The following is a 24,910-nucleotide window of genomic DNA, read 5'->3' as shown; positions in this document are numbered from 1 at the left end:
GAAAAGGACCTGAATGAGTCAGATATAACCAAATTACCAGATGCAGAGTTTAAAATAATGATTATAAGGATGCTCAAAGATATTAGAATAATAATGGTCATTACGAACACCTAAATAAAGAGATAGCAAATATAAAAAAGGACATTGAAATAATAAAAAAGAATCAGTCAGAAATTACAAATACAATATTAGAAATGAAGAACAGAATGAAAGGAGTTAAAAGGAGGATGAATGAAGCTGAGAACCGAATCAGGGGATACAATAAATAAAGACACGGAAGCAGAGCAGAAAAAAAAGAGACTCAAAAAGTCTGAGGAAACTCTAAGAGAGCTCTGTGACAACATGAAGAGAAATAACATCTGCATCATAGGGGTTCCTGAAGAAGAAGAGAAAGAACAAGGGATAGAGACTTTGTTCAAACATATCATAGCTGAAAACTTCCCTCAATTAAGGCAGGAAAACATCTCACTAGTTCAGGAAGCACAGGGAACTCCATTAAAGAGAAACCCTAAGAAATCAACGCCAAGACACATCATAATTAAAATACCAAAGCTTAGTGATAAAGAGAAAATATTAAAAGCTGCTAGAGAGAAAAAGACTATCACCTACAAAGGAGCCCCCATAAGGATGACTTCGGACTTCTCAACAGAAACACTTGAGGCCAGAAGGGAATGGCAAGAAATATTCAAAGTAATGCAGAACAAGAGCCTACAACCAAGACTATTTTATCCAGCAAGGCTATCGTTTAAAATTGAAGGAGAAATAAAAAGCTTTCCAGACAATAAAAAAAAACAACCTCAAGGAATTCACTACAACTAAACCAAGGCTGCAAGAAATGCTAAGGGGCCTGTTGTAAACAGATCAAAGGAGAAAAAGAATAAAGCTAAAGAGGAATACAGGTTCAAAGAATAAATTGGCAATAAAGAACTACATATCAATAATAACCTCAAATGTAAATGGATTAAATGATCCGATCAAAAGACATAGTGTAGCTATGTGGATAAGAAAACAGGACTTATACATATGCTGTGTACAAGAGACACACCTTAAAACAAAAGATGCACATAGACTGAAGATAAAAAGATGGAAAAATTTTTTTACGTAAATGGAAATGAAAAAAAAGCAGGGGTAGCAATACTTATATCTGACAAAATGGACTTTAAAACAAAGGGTATAGTAAGAGATAAAGAAGGTCACTACATAATGATAAAGGGTGCAATCCAACAGGAACATATAACCATTATACATATCTACCCACCTAATATAGGAGCACCTAAATATATAAAGCAGACTTTGATGGTTTAAAGGGTGAGATCAACAGCAATACTATAATAGTAAGGGATTTCAATACCCCACTAACATCACTAGATAGATCCTCAAGAAAGAAAATTAACAAAGAAATAGCAGATTTAAAGGACATACTAGATCAACTTGATTTAATAGATATCTTCAGAACCTTTCACCCTAAAGCAGCAGAATATACATTCTTTTCAAATGCTCATGGTACATTCTCTAGGATAGACCACATGTTAGGGCACAAAAGCGGTCTCAACAAATTTAAGAAGATTGAAATCATATCGAGCACTTTCTCTGATTACAATGGCATGAAACTAGAAATCAACCACAACAGAAAAACTGAAAAATACTCAAACACTTGAGAACTAAATAGCACATTATTAAATAATGAATGGGGAAACAGTGAGATCAAAGAAAATATTAAAAAATTGCTAGAAACGAACGATAATGAGCATACATCAACTCAAAATTTATGGGACACAGCAAAAGCAGTCTTGAGAGGGAAGTTCATAGCATTACAGGCATACCTCAAGAAGCTAGAAAAAGCTAAAATAAACAACTTGACCCCACATCTAAAAGAACTAGAAAAAACATCAAGTAAAGCCCAGAGCTAGTAGAAGGAAGGAAATAATAAAGATCAGAGCAGAAATAAATGATATGGAGGCTAAAGAAACAATACAGAGGATCAATGAAACCAGGAGCTGGTTCTTTGAAAAGGCAAACAAGATTGATGAACCTTTAGCCAGACTCACCAAGAACAAAAGAGAGAGGACTCAAATAAATAAAATTAGAAACGAGAGTCGAGAAATAACAACAGACACAACAGAAATACAAAATATTGTAAGAAAATACTATGAAGAATTGTATGTCAAAAAACTAGACAACCTAGATGAAATGTACAAATTCCTTGAAACATATAATCTTCCAAAAATTAATCTGGAAGAATCAGAAAACCTAAACAGACCAATTAAAACAAATGAGATTGAAACAGTTATCACAAAACTCCCAAAAAAGAAAAGTCCTGGGCCTGATGGCTTCACAAGTGAATTCTACCAGATATTCAAAGAAGAACTAACTCCTATCCTTCTCAAGCTATTTCAAAAAATTCAAGAGGAAGGAAGAATTCCAAGCTCCCTTTATGAGGCGAGTATAATTCTGATTCCAAAACCAGTCAAAGATAACACAAACAAAGAAAATTATAGGCCAATATCTCTGATGAATTTAGATGAATTTAGATGCTAAAATCCTCAACAAAACCGGATCCAGCAATATATGAAAAAAATCATACACCAGGATCATGTGGGATTTATTCTTGGGAGGCAAGGCTGGTACAATATTCGCAAATCAATCAATGTTATTCATCACATAAACAGAAGGAAGGAGAAAAAAAACCACATGATAATTTCAGTAGATGCAGAAAAAGCATTTGATAAAATCCAGCACCCATTCATGATCAAAACTCTCAGCAAAGTGGGAATACAGGGAACATACCTCAACAAGTTAAAAGCCATATATGACAAACCCACAGCCAACATCATACTCAATGGGCAAAAATTAAAAGCAATCCCCTCAAGATCAGGAACAAGGCAGGGGTGCCCCCTTTCACCACTCTTATTCAACATAATTCTGGAAGTCCTAGCCAGAGCAATCAGACAAGAAAAAGAAATAAAAGGCATCCAAAGTGGAAAAGAAGTAAAACTATCATTATTTGCAGATGATTTGATATTGTATTTAGAAAATCCTAAAGTTGCAGTCAAAAAACTACTAGACCTGTTAAATGAATTCAGCAAGGTGGCAGGATATAAAATTATTACTCAGAAATCAGAGGCATTTTTATACACTAACAGTGAACTGTCAGAAAAATAAATTAAGGAATCAATTCCCTGTATCATTGCAACCAAATAAATAGAGTACCTAGGAATAAATTTAACCAGGGAGATTAAAGACTTGTACTCGGAAAATTATAAAACATTGATAAAAGAAATCATTGAAGATACAAATAAGTGGAAGCATATACCGTGCTCATGGTTGTTTAGGAAGATGTGTTTATGTATACTGTTATTAAGTTAACCTGGGTCATAGTCAGTAATCTTGGGGCTTTGCATGGTCATTCCTGCACGTGTACATAGAGCTGCAAACTATTTGAGTCTCTTAATGTGTGCATTCCCAGCTGAGGTTCTGCAAAGCAGTGTTTTCCCTTCTTGTTTCAGCTCTTATCCTGTAAACAGTTGTCCTTTTTGCAGTACATTTAGTGTCGCATTTTCTGCATTTTGTATTTTTTGTTTGGTGATTTCACAGTTTAAAATGGTGTTTGGTGTTTCTAAGCCCAAGAGGGCTGTGATATGCCTTACAAGAAAATACATTGACACGTGAGTTATGGTGCTGTTAGGTGTGAATTAATTGTTAATGAATCAACTATATATTAATTAAGATGCCTTTAAACAGAAACATTCTTGAAAGATTATGTATTGATTAGTTGCCAAAAATATGATCAGAGCTTTATAGGAACCTAATTCTGTATATTCCTAAGGGGCTAAAATTTATGTATTTGTTGCTAAATAAGTATTCATGGTGACCTAACAATAATTGATTGTATTCCCAACTACACTAAAATTAAATGACTGAAGTTATAAGTAGAACAAAGATGGAATTTCCTAAAAGAATGGTGCAGTAGTGAAATAAAAACAGTATTTAGTTTCCTTTGGTTTTCTTCATAGATTTTGTAGCGTTTTACATCATTTTTTAAATTTAAATTTAAATTTTTTTGATGTGAGAAACAGGCACAGAGAGATGTACAGACAGACAGGAAGGGAGAGAGGTGAGAAGCATCAATTCTTTGTTGCGGCATCTTAGTTGTTCATTGATTTCTTTCTCATATGTGCCTTGACGGGGGAGAGGGGCTCCAGCTGAGCCAGCAACCTTTGGGCTCAAGCCAGTGACCATGGGGTCATGTCTATGATCCCAGGCTCAAGCTGGTGACCTTGGGGTTTCAAACCTGTGTCCTCTGCATCCCAGGCTGATGCTGTATTCCCTGAGCCACTGCCTGGTTGGGCTCATTTAATTTTTCCTTAAAAAAATTTTTTTTAAAATTTTTCCGAGGTTAGAAGCATGAGGCAGTCAGACTCCTGCATGCACCTGACTAGGCTACACCCGGCATGCCCACCAGGGGTGATGCTCTGCCCATCAGGAGCGTTGCTCTGCTGCAACGGGAGCCATTCTGGCACCTGAGGCGGAGGCCATGGAGCCATCCTCAGCGCCCGGGCCAATTGTGCTCCAATGGAGCCCTGGCTGCGGGAGGGGAAGAGAGAGACAGAGAGGAAGGAGAGGGGGAAGGGTGGAGAAACAGATGGGCGCTTCTCCTCTGGGTCCTGGCTGGGAATCAAACCCTGGACTTCCACATGTGGGACTGACGCTCTACCACTGAGCCAACTGGCCAGGGCCAATTTATTTTTATTAATTGATTTTTTTTTTTTTAGAGAGAGAGGAAGGTGGGGAGAAGCAGGAAGCATCAACTTGTAGTTGTTTCTCATTTGTACCTTGAGTAGGCAAGCCCAGGGTTTTGGACGGCAACCTCAGCATTCCAGATCAACACTTTATCCTCTGCATTACCACAGGTCTTGCATCTCCTTTAACAAGGTATAAAAGAAGTCTGGAGTCACCATCTCTGTGGCTTTATTTTTCTCCTTTTTTTTTTACAGAGGCAGAGATAGACAGGGACAGACAGACAGGAACGGAGAGAGATGAGAAGCATCAATCATTAGTTTCTCCTTGTGCCTTGCGACTTCTTAGTTGTTCATTGATTGCTTTCTCATATGTGCCTTGACCGTGGGCCTTCAGCAGACCGAGTAACCCCTTGCTGGAGCCAGCGACCTTGGGTCCAAGCCAGTGAGCTTTTTGCTCAAACCAGATGAGCCCGCGCTCAAGCTGGTGACCTTGGGGTCTCGAACCTGGATCCTTCCGCATCCCAGTCCAACGCTCTTATCTACTGCGCCACCGCCTGGCCAGGCTATTTTTCTCCTTTAGTAGCTTTATTTTATTTATTTTTTATTTTTTTACATTTTTTTCTGAAGCTGGAAACGGGGAGAGACAGTCAGACAGACTCCCGCATGCGCCCGACTGGGATCCACCTGGCACGCCCACCAGGGGCGACGCTCTGCCCACCAGGGGGCGATGCTCTGCCCCTCCGACCAGAGCCACTCTAGCGCCTGGGGCAGAAGCCAAGGAGCCATCCCCAGCGCCTGGGCTATCTTTGCTCCAATGGAGCCTCGGCTGCAGGAGGGGAAGAGAGACAGAGAGAAAGGAGAGGGGGAGGGGTAGAGAAGCAGATGGGTGCTTCTCCTGTGTGTCCTGGCCAGGAATCGAACCCGGGACTTCCGCACGCCAGGCCGACGGTCTACCACTGAGCTACTGGCCAGGGCCTCCTTTAGTAGCTTTATTGACCACAGTTGAGAGTTAAGAAATTTTCATTTAATGACAAAGAGAAGAAAATTTACAGAGAAAGCTATTTCACCATTACTAGACAAATCAGAAGGTGACTGTAAATAGTACCACTGTCTGATGATGGTGAAATTGATCATATAAGTGATTTTTTTTCTCAAAGATTTTTGTTTATTGATTTTATAGAGAATGGAGAGTGAGAGAGTGAGGAATATCAACTCTTAGTTGCTTCACTTCAGTTATTCATTGCTTGTTTGTCGTATGTGCCTTGACCAGGAAAGCCCAGGGTTCTGAACCAGTGACCTCAGTATTCCTGGTCAATACTCTATTCACTGTGGCACCACAGGCCAGGCTATAAGCAGTCTCTTAATGAGTTTGGAGATGATATTTTTACATGAATTTTGACAAACTCAAGAATTGAGGAATATATATTTTAGGTTCCAAAATAAATAGGATGTTCTTATGCAGTTACTTATTCAAGAGGAAGGATTGTCTTCATTTAACATTTTATGAGAACCTGGACCTATCCTGTATTGCTAAAAGGATATGTGTTAGTATTCTTTTCTTTTTTTTATTTATTTCTATTTTTTTATTTAGTGAGAGTATGGGGGGGGCCTGTGCCCAAACCAGGATCCACCTAGCAAGCCCACTAGGGGGTGATGCTCTGCCTATCTGGGGCCCTTGCTTTGTTGCAACTGGAGCCACTTTTTTAGCTCCTGAGGTGGTGGCCATGGAGCCATCGTCAGTGCCCAGGGCCACTCACTCAAACCATTTGAGCCGTGGCTGTGGGAGAAGAGAGAGAGAGAGAGAAAGAGAGAGAGATAGAAGGAGGAAGGGGACGGGTGGAGAAGCAGATGGTCACTTCTCCTGTGTTCCCTGACCAGGAATTGAACTTGGGACTTCCACACACCAGGGCAGTGTTCTACTGCTGAGGAGCCAACTGGCCAGGGCCGACAGTATTCTTTTTTAGGATGTTTGTGCAGCAAAATTTATTTGATATTGTGTTTAAGTGAACAAATGCTGAAAGTCAGGTGTGCACAAAAAGGTGTAATTTCAAGGAAACAGATGAAGTAGAAATGAAAATCATGCCTGACCCAGCGGTGGCGCAATGGATAGGGAGTCGGACATGGACGCAGAGGACCCAGGTTTGAAACCCCAAAGTCGCTGACTTGAGCTCAGAGGTCACTGGTTTGAAGCCCAAAGTCGCTGGCTTGAGCCCAAGGTCACTTGCTTGAGCAAGGGGTCACTCGCTCTGCTGTAACCCCAGCCCCTCCCCCCAGTCAAGGCACATAATAAAAAAGCAATCAACAAACAACTAAGGAGTCACAACGAAGAATTGATGCTTCTCATCTTCTCATCTCTTCCTTCCTGTCTGTCGCGCGCGCGCACACACACACACACACACACACACACACACACAGTCAAAATCATCATTTGGTTGAACATTTTAATTGTTTTTTTTTCTATTTTTCTGAAGTTGGAAACATGGAGGCAGTCAGACAGACTCCCGCATGCGCCCGACTGGGATCCACCCGGCATACCCACCAGAGGGCGATGCTCTGCCCATCTGGGGTGTTGCTCTGTTGTAACCAGAGCCATTCTAGCACCTGAGGCAGAGGTCATAGAGCCATCCTCAGCGCCCGGGCCAACTTTGCTCCAATGGAGTCTTGGCTGTGGGAGGGGAAGAGAGAGACAGAGAGGAAGGAGAGGGGGAGGAATGGAGAAGCAGATGGACGCTTCTCCTGTGTGCCCTGGCCGGGAATCGAACCCAGGACTCCTGCACACCAGGCCGATGCTCTACCACTGAGCCAACCGGCCAGGGCCTAATTGCTTTTTTTTTTTTTTTTATTCATTTTAGAGAGGAGAGGGAGAGACAGAGAGAGAGAGAGAGAAGAGACAGAGAGAGAGAAGGGGGGAGGAGCTGGAAGCATCAACTCCCATATGTGCCTTGACCAGGCAAGCCCAGGGTTTCGAACCGGCGACCTCAGCATTTCCAGGTTGACGCTTTATCCACTGCGCCACTACAGGTCAGGCCCTAATTGCTTTTTATAAATCTAAAAATGTTATGCATTTATGGAGTGGAGAAGAGGGCTTTTACCTCACTAAAATAATATGTCATCAGTTTTCAAAAATACTGCATTTTAACCCTTTTGAGTAGTACGAATGTTTGTATACGTCCTTGTGCCTCTTGACTATCAGAATACGATTGATTTATTTTAAAAATGTATAAAGCAACATTAAAAAAAGGCAAATGTATGTTCTTTTTGTTTCCATAAATTGATTATCAAACAAACATGATTTTAAGTTAATAAAACTGTAACTGGAAATAATTTCATTTTTTGAAAAAAACTTACTCTCGGGGGTTAGCAAGCATGAAAAAACTCACTACTCAAAGGGATAACAATATAAATTGTAAGAAGAACCGGAAGTAATGAGGTGTAAGGCCTTTGTGATGTATTTGGAATATATCTGCTATCATTATTTATAACTTGGATGTACTATATTATATCTCTCTAGTTCTTCAGCTTTTCACTTACTGCTCCTGTTTCTGAATATGTATTTTTTTTCCCCCAAAGGAATGTCCTCCACTTATGTTTTCTTTGCCTCTTTGGGCCTCCCAGAACTAAATGTTCCTTTTTTTTTTTCCCTTGAAGAGGAGGAATATTGTGAACTGTAAACATGATATGAACAGTGTTACTTTTCTTAAAGTTTTAATATGAATATTTTGAAGCACAATGTTGAAAGAGTAGCATAATGACCAACAGTTAAAATTTTGCCATATATTTTTGTCTTTATTTTTATTTTTTAAAAATAGATATTTTCTTTCTAAATTATAGTTTGCTATAATTATGTATTGTTATTAAAACTTTTCCAACAGGTTTAGGATTAGATCAGGGGTCCCCAAACTTTTTACACAGGGGGCCAGTTCACTGTCCCTCAGACCATTGGAGGGCCAGACTATAAAAAAAACTATGAACAGCCTGACCTGTGGTGGCGCAGTGGATAAAGCGTCGACCTGGCAATGCTGAGGTCTCCGGTTCGAAACCCTGGGCTTGCCTGGTCAAGGCACATATGGGAGTTGATGCTTCCAGCTCCTCCCCCTTTCTCTCTCTCTGTCTCTCTCTCTCCTCTCTCTCTCTCTCTGTCTCTCTCTCCTCTCTAAAAATGAATAAATAAAAAAACAAAAACAAAAAACAAACAAAAAAAACTATGAACAAATCCCTATGCACACTGCACAGATCTTATTTTAAAGTAAAAAAAACAAAACGGGAACAAATACAATATTTAAAATAAAGAACAAGTAAATTTAAATCAACCAACTGACCAGTATTTCAATGGGAACTATGCTCCTCTCACTGACCACCAATGAAAGAGCTGCCCCTTCCGGAAGTGCGGGGGGGCTGGATAAATGGCCTCAGGGGGCCGCATGTGGCACGTGGGCCGTAGTTTGGGGATCCCTGGATTAGATGTTCATAATTCCTACATCTTGTAGCACCTATTTATCTAAAGAATCAATTATTTTTTAATGGACATGTTTGGCAATTTTTTCTTCTGCTTTCTGTCCTTTATATCCATATCCATCCTAAATTGAATTAATCCCCACTTATCCCTTGCTTTTTTAACTGTTTCTTGGCCTTGAAAGGCAAATGTAGCTTGATGATTAGAACTTTTATAGAGTTTGCATGGTATCTGGTAATAGTAAACACTTAATAAACGTTAGCTGTTGGATGTGGTATGAATTATTTTCTTCTCTTTCTCACGCAGGGCATCATTGGAATGATTTTTTTCTAGTGAATTGTTTTGTTTTGCTGGGTTCATTCTACCTTCTTTTTTTTTCTTTTTTTTTAATGACAGAGACAGAGAGAGAGAGAGGTACAGATAGGGACAGACAGGAAGGGAGAGAGATGAGAAGCATCAGTTCCTTGTTTTGGCACTTTAGTTGTTCATTGATTGCTTTCTCATATGTGCCTTGACCGGGGGATGTACAGCGGAGTGAGTGACACCTTACTTAAGCCACTGACCGTGGGTTCAAGCTGATGAGCTGTGCTCAAACCAGATGAGCGTGTGCTCAAGCTAGCAACTTAGGGGTTTCGAACCTGGGTCCTCTGCGTCCTAGTCTGATGCTTTATCCACAGTGCCACCGCCTGGTCAGGCTTTACCTCAATTCTTGCTTATAATTGACTTCCTTTTCAGGCCATCTGGTTTCAAGCATTTAACTAGAATTTGACCAGGTTGTGAAATATCTCACTGTACCATTGATTAGACATTCTAGCATATTGTGGGGAAATGATTGAGGCTATTCATTTTTTAAAAAAAATTTTATAAAATTTATTGTGGTTGCATTGGTTAACAAAATTATATAGGTTTCAGGTACACAGTTCTATAATATATCAGCTGTTTATTGCATCAAGTGTTCATTACCCCAAGTTGCTCTTAATTTTGATGAGTCATTTAGAAAAAATAAGTAATGGTTAATAATTGTATGTAGAAGTTACTAGTTTTGTGTATCTGGTGTCTGAAAAGTCTGTATTAAATATTGTCCCCAAGAAATACAACTGTTAATGGTTCTTTATTTTTATATACTTTTTTGAGTAAGGGTTTATTGATCCAGAAGGCCTAGAGAACTAATTTTCAAATCCACACAGAGAAATCTGGAATTCAGGCATCTTTTATTGGCAAGGAAGGCAAGGCAAGTGGTATCTTCCACACACCCTCTCCGTCTTCTCCTTTGCCAGCACGGAGTGGTTGTCATCAAAAGGGATCCAAGGAACAGTTGAAATTGCTAAATCCCTTTGTTCCTTGTCTACTCCTTCCACCCTCAGTCTGAGTCTAGGCTCTCGTCATTACTTGACATATACATATTTCCCCATCTTTATCCTGACAATGGGCTGCTCAAGCCTCAGTAGAATTTCTTTATTTGATTAGCATATCCGTAGCAGTAGTTATTAGCCAGAAGGCCTTCAGAGAGAGCAGGCATTTCACTGTATTATAATTCCCACCTTTTTTAATTCATCCTTCAATCTTGAGGTAAATAGGGCAACTGGGTCCAGGTTAAGTCAAGAGTTAGGCCTAGCTTAACAGATGAAGTCAGATTTGTCTGCATATTCTGCTGCCCTTACAGTCTCACATGCTCAGCCTTAGGTGTGGGGGTAATAATTCTTTAATAATGTATTTCTGAAGTAAACATTCTCAAACTATGTATCTCATTACTTTGATGGGATTAAAATTCTGAAGAACCAAAATTACTTGAGTTTTTACTATGTGGAAAAAAATTAAAGAGCTTATGTTAGTTTTAAGGGGAATTATGTACAGTGCTATATTATGTACAGTGCTGTAGTTGTACATAAACACATATTCTCTCATACACGTATTTGTACTCTTTCTTCCTTTGTTGTCCAGCTGGGACCTCTCTAGACCAGGGGTCCCCAAACTATGGCCCGCGGGCCGCATGCGGCCCCCTATGGCCATTTATCCGGCTCCCGCTGCACTTCTGGAAGGGGCACCTCTTTCATTGGTGGTCAGTGAGAGGAGCATAGTTCCCATTGAAATACTGGTCAGTTGGTTGATTTAAATTTACTTGTTCTTTATTTTAAATATTGTATTTGTTCCCGTTTTGTTTTTTTACTTTAAAATAAGCTATGTGCAGTGTGCATAGGGATTTGTTCATAGTTTTTTTTATAGTACGGCCCTCCAACAGTCTGAGGGACAGTGAACTGGCCCCCTGTGTAAAAAGTTTGGGGACCCCTGCTCTAGACAAAAGACAGATTAATGAGAGGAAAACAAACCAAGTTTATTAACAAATGAGTTGCACTTACACCTGGGTCAAGGGGTGGTACAATATGGACTAATATAGCATCTTAAAATGAGAACAATAAATATTTAGAGAAATAACAAAACAAAAAGGACTCTGAATTTCTGAGTGGTAAATTGTGGGAAGGTAACTAATAAGGGCTAGTTAGTAAAGTTTATTATGTAACTTCTGGGGCCTTCTCTGAGCTGTTAAGGGTCTAAAATTGTCTCTAGTGATTAACTTCTACCTTTTCTGAGAGAGCGGTAAGGGGGCACCTTCACAAATCTATATCCTACTTTTAGGCAAATACAAGGAGGGCAGAGAGCTTTTCTTGTATTTCCTTCTTCTTAATGGCCTTCAGCTGAAAATAATCCTTATGTCAAAGTGGTTTATTTTGGGTAGCATATATTGCTACCCTTCAGCACTTTGGTATATCTGTAGGATAATTTCTTGGAGCCAGAATTGCTGTGTCCAAAAGGTAAACATGTATTTTGTTAGATATGCCGCACTCCTTTCCATAAAGATTGTTGTATTTTGTACTCCTGCTATCAATATATGTCCCAGTAGAGCTTGAGCTCTATGGTCGATCAGGCGTCCCTGATTCAACTTCCCCATGCAGTGGGACACTCCTGCTTAACAGCAGGACTGCAGCCTCTTTGAGACTGCTCTTGTGGAGGCGATGAGGAGTTCTACTTATTGGTACCAAGACCAGTTGCCACTGGAGGAAAGACGACCAACACACAAGTTAGTTGCAAGAATCACAGAGGCAGTTTATTACTCATAAATCCTATGGTGTGCCTGGGTACAGCTAAATGGGGCCCCTTTGGGTTGCTCCTCTCAGCTGTCCTTGGTCAGAGCAGCATGGAGACAGTCCATGTTCAATGTTGGAGTCTGAGCAACTACTGCAGCAAGGGGTCCCTCAGCTTTAGTACCCTTTCTGGCCTACACCTTCTAACAGATGTCAATCTACAGGATTATCACCTCAAACCACCTTTTTGGAAATTCCTAACAGGAAACCCTTTTATGTTAATTTACAGAAATATCACACAAGCCACTTTTAAGATACTCCTAAAGAAGCCACCTTTTATCTATATGTAACTTTACATGCACACTACTGGGCCCTGCACAAAAGGCATACATAGTCTACCTATCATGTCTGTACACACTAGATTAATTCCCACTCAAAAAGCATAGCCTTATTTACTTGCCTTAATGGTTTTCTAATATTATATCCTAACTTATTTCTGTATATCTTTCATATTTTTCTATATTTCTATATATTTAATTACTATAACATTGTATTACTGTAACATGTGAATGCCCTTTTCCCCAGCAGGTTAGAACTTTTTACTGTCTCCAAAGTTTTTTTCCAGAATGTCGTATACAGTAGTTGGAATCATACAGTATGTACACTTCATATTGGCATCTTTTACTAGAAATAGGTATTCAGTTTTCTTCCATGTCTTTTCATGGCTTGCTAGCTCATTTCTTTTTGGTGTGGAATAATATTCCATCATCTGGATGTACCACAGTTATCCATTTACCTAATGAAGGACATTTAGGTTGTTTCCAAGTTTTGCTAGTTATAAATAAAGATGCTATAAACACCTGTGTGAAGGTTTTTACGTGAGTGTAAGTTTTCAACTCCTTTTAGTAAATAACGAGGAGCACAGTTACTGGATCATTAGGATAATAGTGTGTTTAGTTTTGTAAGGAACTGCCAAACTGTCTTCCAGTGACTATACCATTTGCTTGACTACCAGCAGTGAGAGATTGTAGCGCTATATCCTTGCCAGCATTTGTTGTTAGTTCTTTTTTGTTGTTTTTAGACAGAGAGAGATAGGAAGGGAGAGAGCCGGGAGGAGAGAGATGAGAAGCATTATCTCATAGTTGCTTCACTTTAGTTGTTTATTGATTACTTCTCATACATGCCTTGACGGGGTAGGAGGGTGATGGCACATTCTGAGCCAGTGACGCCTTGCTCAAACCTGCAACCCTGCACTCAACCTGGAAACCTTGGGGTTTTGAACCGGCGACCTCAGAGTTCTAGCTGATGTTCTGTCTACTGCTCGGTCACCAGTCAGGCTTTTGTTAGCGTTTTGCATTTTGGCTCTGTTAACAGGTGAATAGTGGTATCTTATTTTAATTTGCAAATTTCCTAATGACTTATGATGAGTAGACCATTCTTAACTTGCCATCTAGATTTTCCTTGGGAGGGTGTCTGTTCAGGTCTTTCCCCTGTTTTTTAATTGGGTTGTTTACTTTCCTGTTGAATTTTAAGAGTTTTTTTGTATACTTTGGATAATATTTATTAGATAAATCTTTTACAAATTTTTTCCTGTCTGGTTGTCTTCTCATTCTCTTGATAAATGTAAATTTTTATAATCAAAGGTAAACCCACATAGAAAAGTACATAAATTAGAAGTGTATGGCTTTATGAATTCTAAGTAAACATATTATTTCCCAATTTTTCTTACCTGTCTTTTTACTGTTTTTATTTATTTTTACTTATTTTTTTGTGAGAGAGGTAGGAGAGAGATGAGAACTATCAAGTAGTAGTTGCTTCACTTCTTAGTTCATTGATTGCTTCTCATATGTTCCTTGACCGGAGGGTTCAAGATGAGCCAGTGACCTTTTGCCCAAGCTGGTGACCCTCTGCTGTAGCCAGCAAGCCTGTGCTCAAGTTGGCGATTTAAAGGTTTTGAACCAGGGCCTCAGCATTCCGGGTTGATGCTCTATCCACTGCACTACCGGTCAGGCTCTTTACTGCTTTTAGTTAGTTTTACTATAACAGAATTTTCTTGCATGGGTAAATGGAATCTATTATTCTTTCCTCAGTTCAGTACTTAGCTAGAGTGTCAGGGTCTTCCAAAATTCTTCCTGGTATCATTCAAGACTTTAACAATTGCCATTTCTCTTTTGTATATCTTAGCATTTAGTTACAATCCTTATCCCACCTGTTTTTCTCTAGACTATAAACTCTGCGGTCTAGAACTCTTATTTTTGTTGGAGCACAGGAGGTATACACTAAATATTGCTTAGTATGAATGATTGTTTCTTTGTGTTTTGGATTTTGATGTCTTGATTTTACAACTATTGCTATCTAATTAGGTATTCCTAATTTGTTATTGCTTAACCAATCAGTCTTACTCTTTTCATTTTGACATTTTCTTCTCATTCTTCCCTTGAAGACTGTTTTGGAGAAACATTGACTTCTTTTTGGGGTCTCTGTGGGACAGTACAGATCTTTTCTGTTTTATTTGTTTGTTCATAGTTAAGATTTATGGGAATGTTTTGCTATAAAGAAATGAAGCCACACTTCTAAGTCCTTTTTTCTTAATTTCTTTGGGGGGGGGACACTATTTTATATCTTGTTTTCCTTTTTTATTTTTGTATGTTTCTGCAATATAATTACATAAAAGACATTCATATAAAAAGTGAGACTAGTATAGCGAACTATTACGTACTCTTCAACAGCTTCTTATTATTCACTCATATAGTTCTTTAAGGTAAGTACTTAAAATATCATTAGGGTTGCTTAGGCCAGATAGCTCAGTTGGTTATAGCATTGTCCCAAAGCTCAGAGGTTGCCGGTTCGATCCCCAATCAGGGCACATCCGATTTCTGTCCTCCTCTCTCTTTTTCTTTCCTTTCCTCTCTAAAATCAGTAAACATTAAAAAATATATGTATCACTAGAGTTGGACAGATTCCTAGAGGCTGTCTAGGGCTAACCTCCCACCCCAAAATGCAGGGTAGTGATAATACAGATACAATTTGAATTTCTCTATACATAGGAATTTAAACCTTGATACAATCTGTTTCATTATTGAAGGGCTGCGTTTGTACACAGAGCTAAAATATTCTTCTGAAGAAAGAATATTTGATTGATTCAGTTTTAACAACTCTTCAACGCGAGGCTTTCAGTTTATTGAAGACACAAATTATAGCTTTCTTATTAAGCTTAAAAGAATTAAATGGCATCTTAAAAAATCTTATAGTGGTACTATTAATAGTAAAAAATTGGTAGGAATTGCACATATCTTAAGACTAAGGAGACAATTGCACTTTCTTTACTGATTTGTCAGTAGTTACTGTCAGTTTTATGAAGGGCTAATATTTAGATTTAATTCCTGGTTTAAAACTTGAGCATGTTTTAACCACATACAGAGTTTTTATCTGAACCCTATTTGTTATGGACCCGTTGCCTTTCAATTCTCTCCTCAGCATATCCAGTAGATGATTTATTTATGAGCTCTGTAAAGAATTTGTTTCCTTTCAGAAATTGCACATTTAGATTATTTCATTAAGTTCAGAGTACATCTGTATAGTAATGTAAGTGCCGATTGTAATTTTATTATTAAAAAAACAAACAGCCTAGGTTATTTAAGTGATTCCCTTTTCAGCTAGACTCTTATATTGTTTAATGGCTTTGATTGAATGAAGATGATTTTCTGAATCTTTATAAGTCCTTAAACATCTTCACCCAAATGTTCAAGTCACTTAATATTCTGAGTCAGTTATGCCCTACAATGTATATCTATATTTACCATAGTGAAAGTTTTGTATAGAGCATATTTGATAGATTCTTTCAGAGTAACTGAAGTTATACTTAGTCTGTATTTCAGCATTTCCTTAGCTTTTTTATGCAAGATGAAGATTGTTTTATTCTCATTGGTAGTTCAAAACTAGAATATAATGTCTCTCTCCTTGATTTCTGTAGAGCAGGTTGTTGCCCTGGATGCCCAAAATATTGTAGCTGTTTCATGTGGAGAAGCTCATACATTAGCACTAAATGACAAGGGCCAGGTGTATGCTTGGGGTCTCGATTCTGATGGACAACTTGGCCTTCTAGGATCAGAGGAATGTACCAGAGTCCCCAGGTAACAAAGGTGACCAAAATGAGGTCTTTAACAATATTTTATCATAAATTTATTATTAAATTGTTCTGTGTACTGTGAGCATGGAGGAGTTGACGCCTAATTATTTCTCCCCTTTAAGTTCCTAAGTTTACTGTTTAGGTTATTACCTTTACTTTGGGTTGAGTGTTCTTTTTTTATGTACTTTATGTGTTCTCCCACATGTCTTGAGTAGTCCAGATATTGACATGTTTATTAAATATTGGTTGATTGCATGTTTCTTTATCTTATTTTTAAATCTTTATTGTTTTTATTGAATACAGAAGTTTTACATGGTTAATGTAAAAATAATTTAGTCGCTTTACACTTCTTTATATAGCAGTGACCACTATTTAATTTCTTAACCATTAAATTAATCATAGAATTATTTAAAAATTAAAATGCTTTATCAGTGTAATCTTAAAACTTTATACAGGGTATAGGCATTGTTTTAATATTAAAAATTGTAAGAGCATGAACATATCTAGGAAAAATATAAATTAAAGATTTAAAGAAAAATACCTAATTTCTTATAAATAAATAAATAATATACTAACTCATACTTTTTAAATTATACAAATTCTTGCCGCCTTAAACTCTTGTTCTTTATTCCTACTAATAGTTGTACGGACAAAAGAGAACTTTTCAGAAAACCAAGGACTTTAGCTAGTTTTAGATTTAGGTAGCACTTTGTTTTTTTTTTGTATTTTTTTGAAGCCGGAAACGGGGAGAGACAGTCAGACTCCTGCATGCGCCCGACCGGGATTCACCCGGCATGCCCACCAGGGGCGAAGCTCTGCCCACCAGGGGGCGATGCTCTGCCTCTGGGTGGGGGGGTCGCGGCAGCGACCAGAGCCACTCTAGCGCCTGGGGCAGAGGCCAAGGAGCCATCCCCAGCGCCCGGGCCATCTTTGCTCCAATGGAGCCTTTGGCTGCGGGAAGGGAAGAGAGAGACAGAGAGGAAGGAGGGGGGGTGGTGGAGAAGCAAATGGGCGCTTCTCCTATGTGCCCTGGCCGGGAATCGAACCTGGGTCCCCCGCACGCCAGGCCGACGCTCTACCGCTGAGCCAACCGGCCAGGGCTAGGTAGCACTTTTTAAATACACATTGAGATATTTTTAATTTAAAATTGATACTGTTTATTTTGGTTTCAGAAATATGATGTCACTACTAGAATGAGAAAATGGAGCACAGGAACTAATGTTTCAGTAACAGGAACTCTTATCACTGTTAGAATGAGTTCTTTTCTGAGGAGAGGAGCAGCAGCCCCATCCGAGCTGTCCTCAGTGCCTGGGGCCATCGCTCAAACCAATCAGGCCACTGGCCGGAAGGTTGGAAGAGAGAGAGAAGGGGGATAAGGAGGGGAAGAGAAGCAGATGGTCGCTTCTCATATGTGCCCTGACCAGGGATTGAACACAGGACTTTCACTTGCTGTGCCGATGCTCTATCCACTGAGCAACTGGCCAGGGCTGAGGGATTTTTTGTTTTAAACTAGGAAAGGTAGCTCCTTTAATAAACCTATAAACTTCCCTGTGTTGTAACATATTAAAACGTTTTTTATCTTTAGTTTGACATTTTATATTTATTGTGGAAATGGATTATCTGTTGAGACTTTTGGATACATCACAATCCCCTATTTTCTTTATTGAATTTATAACTAAATTTCACAAAACTCAACAAATTTTTCCCCATTGTTTCTTTTGCAATAACAATTAAATACTTGGGATAATGAAACAAGCAGTGTTCTCATTATACTTTTAATGTCTCTTAATGATGGTGCTGTTGGGAGAAAACTTTTTTCTTAAGCTAAGTAAATTGAATTCTTTTAGTCATTTCAATTTTGATTTCTTTCAGAAAATGGTCATTTGCAACCAAACAGTATTGGCTAGATAATACAAAGCATTCATAGAAACATAGTGACCTTATGTTTGTCATGCCCTCTACTGTTTTTATTTCCTCTTTCAAGTAATTGTTGTAGAACGAGGTTTTTAATTTAAGATTTTTTAAATTTTATGTTTTTTATGGTTGTAAAGGGACTTACATGTTAGATTTTCTAAGTTAATATTCTCAAGACCATGATTCATGGCAGAGCTTTCTAGTTTACTTCATTTTTACTCCACTGGTTTCTTAATTTTCATACTTAATTTTTGTTTCTGCTTCTGGTATAAGGGATTTCAGTCACTAATCCATAGATAATTAGTAAATGGGAAACAAAGGTGTAACTAAGGAGAGAATTTTATTTTTTATATATTTATTTATTTTTTTTTAATTCAGTGAGAGGAGGAGAGGCAGGAGAGAGATTCCTACATGTACCCTGACTGGGATCAACTCGACAAACCCACTAGGGAGCGATGCTTTGTCCATATGGGGTGTTGCTTGTTGCTCAGCAACTACGCTCTTCTTAGCGCCTGGGGTGGAGGCCATGGAGCCATTCTCAATGCCTGAGGCCAACTTGCTCCAATCGAGCCATGACTGTGGGAGAGGAAGAGAGAGAGAGAGAGAGAGAGAAGCGAAGGGGGAAGAGTGGGGAAGCAGATGGGTGCTTCTCCTGTGTGCCCTGACTAGGAATTGAACCTGGGATATCCACATGCCAGGCCTATGCTCTACTACTGATCCAACCGGCCAGGACTGAGAATTTTACTATATGACAGTTTATTTGAAGATTGCCTAATAATTATATTTTTGTTGGGTTTTTTTGTTTTATTTTTTTTGCAATAGAGAGACAGGAAGGAAAGGTTAGAGATGAGACACATCAGCTCATAGCTGTGGCACTTTAGTTGTTCATTGATTGCTTTCTCATATGTGCGTTAATCGGTGGGGGGGGGGGCTGTTCTTGCTGAGCTAATGACCCCTTGCTCAAGCTAGTGACCTTGGGTTTCAAACCTGAGTCCTCAGTGTTCTAGGTCAGTGCTCTATCCACTGCGCCACCACCTGTTCAGGCATAAATGATGTATTTGTGACATTATCATTTTATGACCTTGGATGGGGGGACCTGAAAGAGTTCTTACTTGATTCCTTTGCTTTAAACTTCTGTTTTTATATTTTTTTCTAAAAATCTATATTAACTTTAAGCTGTGTTCTTCTGTTTAAGCTCACTACATTTTTCATGAATATAATCTGATTTATGACATATACCTAGTTTTTACTGATGTTTTCAATTTAAAAGGTAATTTAGTATTTCAGTATAGTATATTTTTATGAAAGATAGACAGTAATTTTTTTTTCAAGTTTCAGTACCCTAGGATATTTTAGATGTCAGGCCTTTTCTAGATTCTTAGAGATGTCACCCAGCTTTGTAAATTTCATGTACACTTTGAATAAAACATTAATAGAAGAGAAGGAAACTCAAATATATGTAAACAGATTTTTAAAAATTACTGTTTATGATTTTTATAAGAGGGACTAGAAATGTGAAGATTCACATTAGGCTGTACTTTCTCAAGAACAAAATCCATTTTTATGCCAAAAGCTGAGTATGTAAATTAAGTGGGACTTTAAAATTAAAAAATGTAGAATTGATATAAAATATATTGAAACTTTTACTTTTGATAATCTTTCTAATTTTGTTGTATTTTGAAATCATTACTTCTTGGAGAAAGACTGAAATTATTCAATATCAATAATCTCTATAGACCTGATATTTTGGCTTGTTATTATGTTTTTAAATGTAAGATATATGTTATACCTTCATAAAAATAAAGTCTGATTTTACTTTTAGTTTAATGTGAGTGGAAGTACATACTTCTGCATGCAAACTTTAGAAAATTAATTGCTGGAAATGAAGTTTTAGTGTATTTTTCAAAATTCTATTTATTTGACATATGCAATAAAAAATAGAAAAGTGTGATATGATCCTTGTGAGAACAGCTTCTTTTGGACTATAGAAATTAAATAGCTTGGTCAAAAATAAAATCATTTTCTTAATTTCACTCAGTTTTAAATATATACCTGTATTACAATAGTTTTAATACTTTAGTCTTGAAGACTTGACAAACTCACTTATCCTTTAAGTGGACTCATTGCGTACTTTTTGCAAGGCACTGTGATAGATGCTAGAGATTCATGGGTATAAGACACAGAATCTACCTTCAGAGAGAGCTTATTGTTTAACATTACAGCGGTAATAAATGAGTAAATATACCAGTAATTAATAATAAGAAATACTGTGAAGGAAAAAAACAGGATATTAATTCCTATTTTGCATTGCCAATGTTCGATTTTGCTAATTGCAGAAACATGGTATTTTGCTACCTTTTAAAATCTGAGGAGGGTACATTGGATCCTGCTAACTTGCTGGATTCTGCTAAATTGTAGCAGTACAACTTTCAGATTTTTAGTTAAGAACATAAATCCACTAAATAAAAATATTTTAAATACATAATATGGGATTAGAGTAACTCATCTTTCTCCTGCTCAAAATTTGATTTGCTGAAGCTGCCTCCCGAAAATCACGAGTATCGACACTCTGGTCAGAACTTGCTCCGGACTCTCATTTGGCAGAATCAGGTCAGGTGGCAGTATCAGGTAAAGGGAAATAAGAACCATAATTATGTTTGCTTCCTACTTTTTTTTTTTTTCCTTGAAACCTTCATGAAGTAAAAACAGTAGAATGGTCAGGTAAATGAAAATACTTAAGAAAAACCTGAGATGTTTAATGCACAATTACTTGATATTTGTTAAGATTTTAAAATCACATTGCAGTTAAGGAAAGATCAGAAATAGGTGAACAAAAGAAATTATAAAAATAAAAGGAAAAAACCCAAGATGGCAGAAATTTGAACACATCAGTGATTATAATAAATGTGCATTGATTAGATTTCCCTACTGAGGAATTAAATTGAATATCCCTGATTTAGATGTAATGCACAGGGAGAGCCTGAAAGGAATAGAGTTCCTAATTTGTGACTTGGTGATACCACATGATAGGCATGTTATTTGTTCTTAAGGAACCTAATAGAAGAAGACACGTTAAAACTAGGTCAAACATCATGTATATTTGTTTTACAAATATATGTTGTAAGTTTTATGTTTTAGCCTAAAAATTTTTTTAAATTCTGATAATAAAAAATCTTCTAAATTGTAAAAACACTCTGAGGAGTAATTGAGGTGTATGCATAATATTGCTTAAATGTGCTTTTGGAGTATTTTTTGGAAAAAGTAAAAAGCAAACGTATTTTCTCATCACACTTTTTTATTTCTAGATTTTGTTTACTGACTTCAGTGAAAATTTTTGATAAACTCGGCTTGTAAATTAAACGTGAACTGCTAGGTTGGTAGGAAAGTACTTGTACATAGTAGGTGGTTGATAAATAGAGTATATCTATTCATATATGTGTATAGATAGGTAGATAGGTAGGTAGGTAGGTAGGTAGGTAGTTGGATAAGTAGATAGGTATGGCATTTAGGGTCCATTTATTAAATGGAATTAACTTATCCTGGTCTCTCTTCTTCTTTTCTAGAAATATTAAAAGTTTGTCAGATATCCAGATAGTACAGGTTGCTTGCGGTTACTATCATTCACTTGCACTTTCTAAAGGTAAGCATTGTTTTTATTATTTTTTCTTTTTCAGTTTTATTACTTGATGCTTTAATTGAACAGAAAGTCCTCCAACTTTGTTGTTCTTATTTAAGATTGTCCTAGTTCTTGATTCTTTTCATTTCCATATACATTTTTTAAATAGGTTGACAGTTTTCACAGACATATACACTACTTGGAGTTTGGTATTGCACTGTCTCCATAAATCAATTTGAGGAAAGTCATACAATACATGTTGTCTTTTAGTCCTTGAACATGTTATTTTCCTCCATTTATTTTAATCTACTTTTAATTTTTCTGAATTATATATTACTAGTATATAGACATATAGATATGAATGAAATTGACTTTTGTATCTGTTTACATTAGTCTGTTACATGCTGTTTCTTTATAGCTGGGGAAAGTTCTAACTTGCCCAATTTTATTTGCTCTCACAGATAACCTTTTATAAATAAAAATAGAGAAGGCTAAGATTCCTATTATCTTTGTTTTCCTATTCCTATTTGCTTTCCTTTCTTAAGTTTTTTATTTTGTTGGGTAAGGATTGTAACTTGGGTTGGTAAGGAACCTGCCATATATTTGTTTTCACCATTAAAAAAAGTTCCAGTGGTTTCTTTATTAATATTATTTTAATTCATTAAATTCCTAGTGAGGCCTACTATGAATGAAGCACAATGCTAGAGCTTTAGGGAAATACAGATAAGTATACAGACAGTTTTAGGGATCATATCATCTAGTAAAAGAGACAGATATACAAATAAATAGCTATAGATTACGGCAGAAAAAAATACTACTTTGGTCAAGGTAAAAGTAAAATGCTAGAGGAATAAAGGAAAAAGTGTTATTAGTTCCAGTCAATAGAATTAGTAACAATAAGGAATGGATTGGTATCTGATGCAAATCTTGAGAGATAAGCAAGACTTTATTCAGAAATGGAGAAATGTTTAGAAATAGCTGTGGGAAATATTGAGGATTGGCTAAGGTGATTGTATTATTAAAGGCACAGAATCAGGAAAGTATTTATATTTTGTTTGAGTATTGACATGTAATTGTAAGAACATGGGAGACACACTCAGATTTCTATAGGAGCTGAAGGAAAACAGATTTGTTACACTGGGTCTTAAATGCCATATTAAGTAATTTAGACTTCTGTGGATAGTAGGGAAGCTAGCATTCCCAATACTCTTTATTGTTACTTTGCCAACTCCTCTTTTGATATTTTGGTAGGTAAATCCAAGATAAATTTAAACCTAGAGGTTTTACTTTTGAGGGTAGTTCTCTATCTTGACTCATAAGAATTTTTTTTTTGAAAGACAGACAGAAACAGACAGGAAGGGAGAGAGATGAGAAGCATCTACTCTTAGTTGCATCATTTTAGTTGTCATTGATTGTGTCTTATACGCAGCTTGACTGAGGTCACCAGCTGAGCCAGTGACCCCTTGCTCAAGCCAGCGACCTTTGGCCTCAAGCCAGACATCACGGGGTCATGTCTGTGATCCCACGCTCAAGCTGATGATCCAGCATACGAGCCAGCATCCTTGAGGTTTCGAACCTGGGTCCTCAGTGTTCCAGGTCGATGCTCTATCCACTGTGCTGCCAACTGGTCAGGCTTGACTCATAGATACTCTTTGCCTTGTTCATCTTTATGCTTGGTGCCATATCTTATTTATTAAATGAATTTCTTTTTTTTTTTTTTTTTGATTACTTAGTATGAACGAGGCACATTAAGGTATACAGTGTGCAGTGGTAAGCAGTACACTACTAGCCCTTATGGAACAGTCACACAAATAACACTATAATGATATATTATGAAAAAATGCTGTAAAGAAAAAAAATTTAGGGTATTTAGAACATATAACGGGACTGAAAATCTGGGAGATAACAAAGGACTTCAGCTGGGAGAGAATAGAAGTGAATTAGACAAAGATGAGGGAACAGCAAGTGTGTGAGAAATGGACATTGAAGAATGTAAAGGAAGGTGAGTGTGGCTTGAGTATAATGCTAATATGTGCATAAAATATTTGTGGTAATACATAGCAATAGTTGCTAAGAGTAGCTGTCTCTTGGAAGAGGAACCAGAGACCTAATTTTAGAGGGAGACTTACTTTAAATGTACACTTTAAATGTTTTATATAGTAAGAACTTTTAAAAATTAGTTGTTAGTGCATCAATTATTAGTTTAGTGTCATTTATTTAATAGAAATAAATAAAAAGATGTCTGAAGTTGCAAATGACGGTGGAAGTGGGGTGGCAAAAGTACCACCAGACAAATTGTTATGGGAACCAGGTGAGATGGTGGGGAGTGGATCCCTTTGCCATGTTTTTTTTTGGAAAGAAAACTGTATGTAACTTGGTGATAGATTAAATAGACTGATACCAGTCTCTGTATGCCATACGAGAGGAGAGAAGAGTATTAAGGATGATTCCTTGTTTTTGTGACTTGTGCTACTGAATTAGTTATGATGTCATTTAGTGAGATGGGGGGACACTGGGAAGAGGTCCAGGTATGGGAGGTAGGGTGAGGGTCATGAGTTCATTTGGGGAACACTGAACTGGAAGTGCTTTGAAATATACAAGCATAAATATCAGGTAAACAAATTGATACATGGGCATATTGTTAACAGAAAGGTCTAGGCTAGTGAAAGTTTGAGTATGACGAGCATATAATTGAGAACTAAAACTTTGAGGTTGGATGAGTACCTCTTAGGAAAAATTACAAAACAAAAGTGAAACCTGAGGAATGTTAAAAAGAGACAGTCCTGTCCTGAGGAGCATAAGTTAGGTGATTTACCCATTCATCACTAAAATCAGTCAACTTAAAGTGTATTACAGAACATTTTTCTAGGTAATATTATGTTTCCATAGAGAAATAAACTAAATAAAGAGGAATGTGCATTTCCATCTGATGAAAGAATATCCCAAAATAACTGATGATTTTCAAATGAAACTGTGTGT

General features: G+C 37.4%; 1 protein-coding gene across 6 annotated transcripts in view; it reads left to right on the top strand.

Annotated features, from left to right (window-relative positions):
• HERC4 (HECT and RLD domain containing E3 ubiquitin protein ligase 4) overlaps nucleotides 1-24,910 on the top strand; it is a 145,643-nt gene that overhangs the window by 26,809 nt on the left and 93,924 nt on the right. For 3 of the 6 annotated variants that reach the window (XM_066348961.1, XM_066348959.1, XM_066348965.1), the window contains exons 3-5: nucleotides 16,246-16,405; nucleotides 20,854-20,943; nucleotides 21,879-21,955. In XM_066348961.1, coding sequence (XP_066205058.1) covers nucleotides 16,246-16,405; nucleotides 20,854-20,943; nucleotides 21,879-21,955 — 327 coding nt within the window. The remainder of the gene's footprint in view (nucleotides 1-16,245; nucleotides 16,406-20,853; nucleotides 20,944-21,878; nucleotides 21,956-24,910) is intronic. The other 3 variants (XM_066348964.1, XM_066348962.1, XM_066348960.1) reach the window with 2 other exon arrangements.

The sequence above is a fragment of the Saccopteryx leptura genome, chromosome 9, assembly GCF_036850995.1.
Source record: "Saccopteryx leptura isolate mSacLep1 chromosome 9, mSacLep1_pri_phased_curated, whole genome shotgun sequence".
In the NCBI taxonomy this organism is placed as follows: domain Eukaryota; kingdom Metazoa; phylum Chordata; class Mammalia; order Chiroptera; family Emballonuridae; genus Saccopteryx; species Saccopteryx leptura.
The sequence above is the reverse complement of the archived record's forward strand: the minus strand, read 5'-3'. Positions and strand labels throughout refer to the sequence as shown.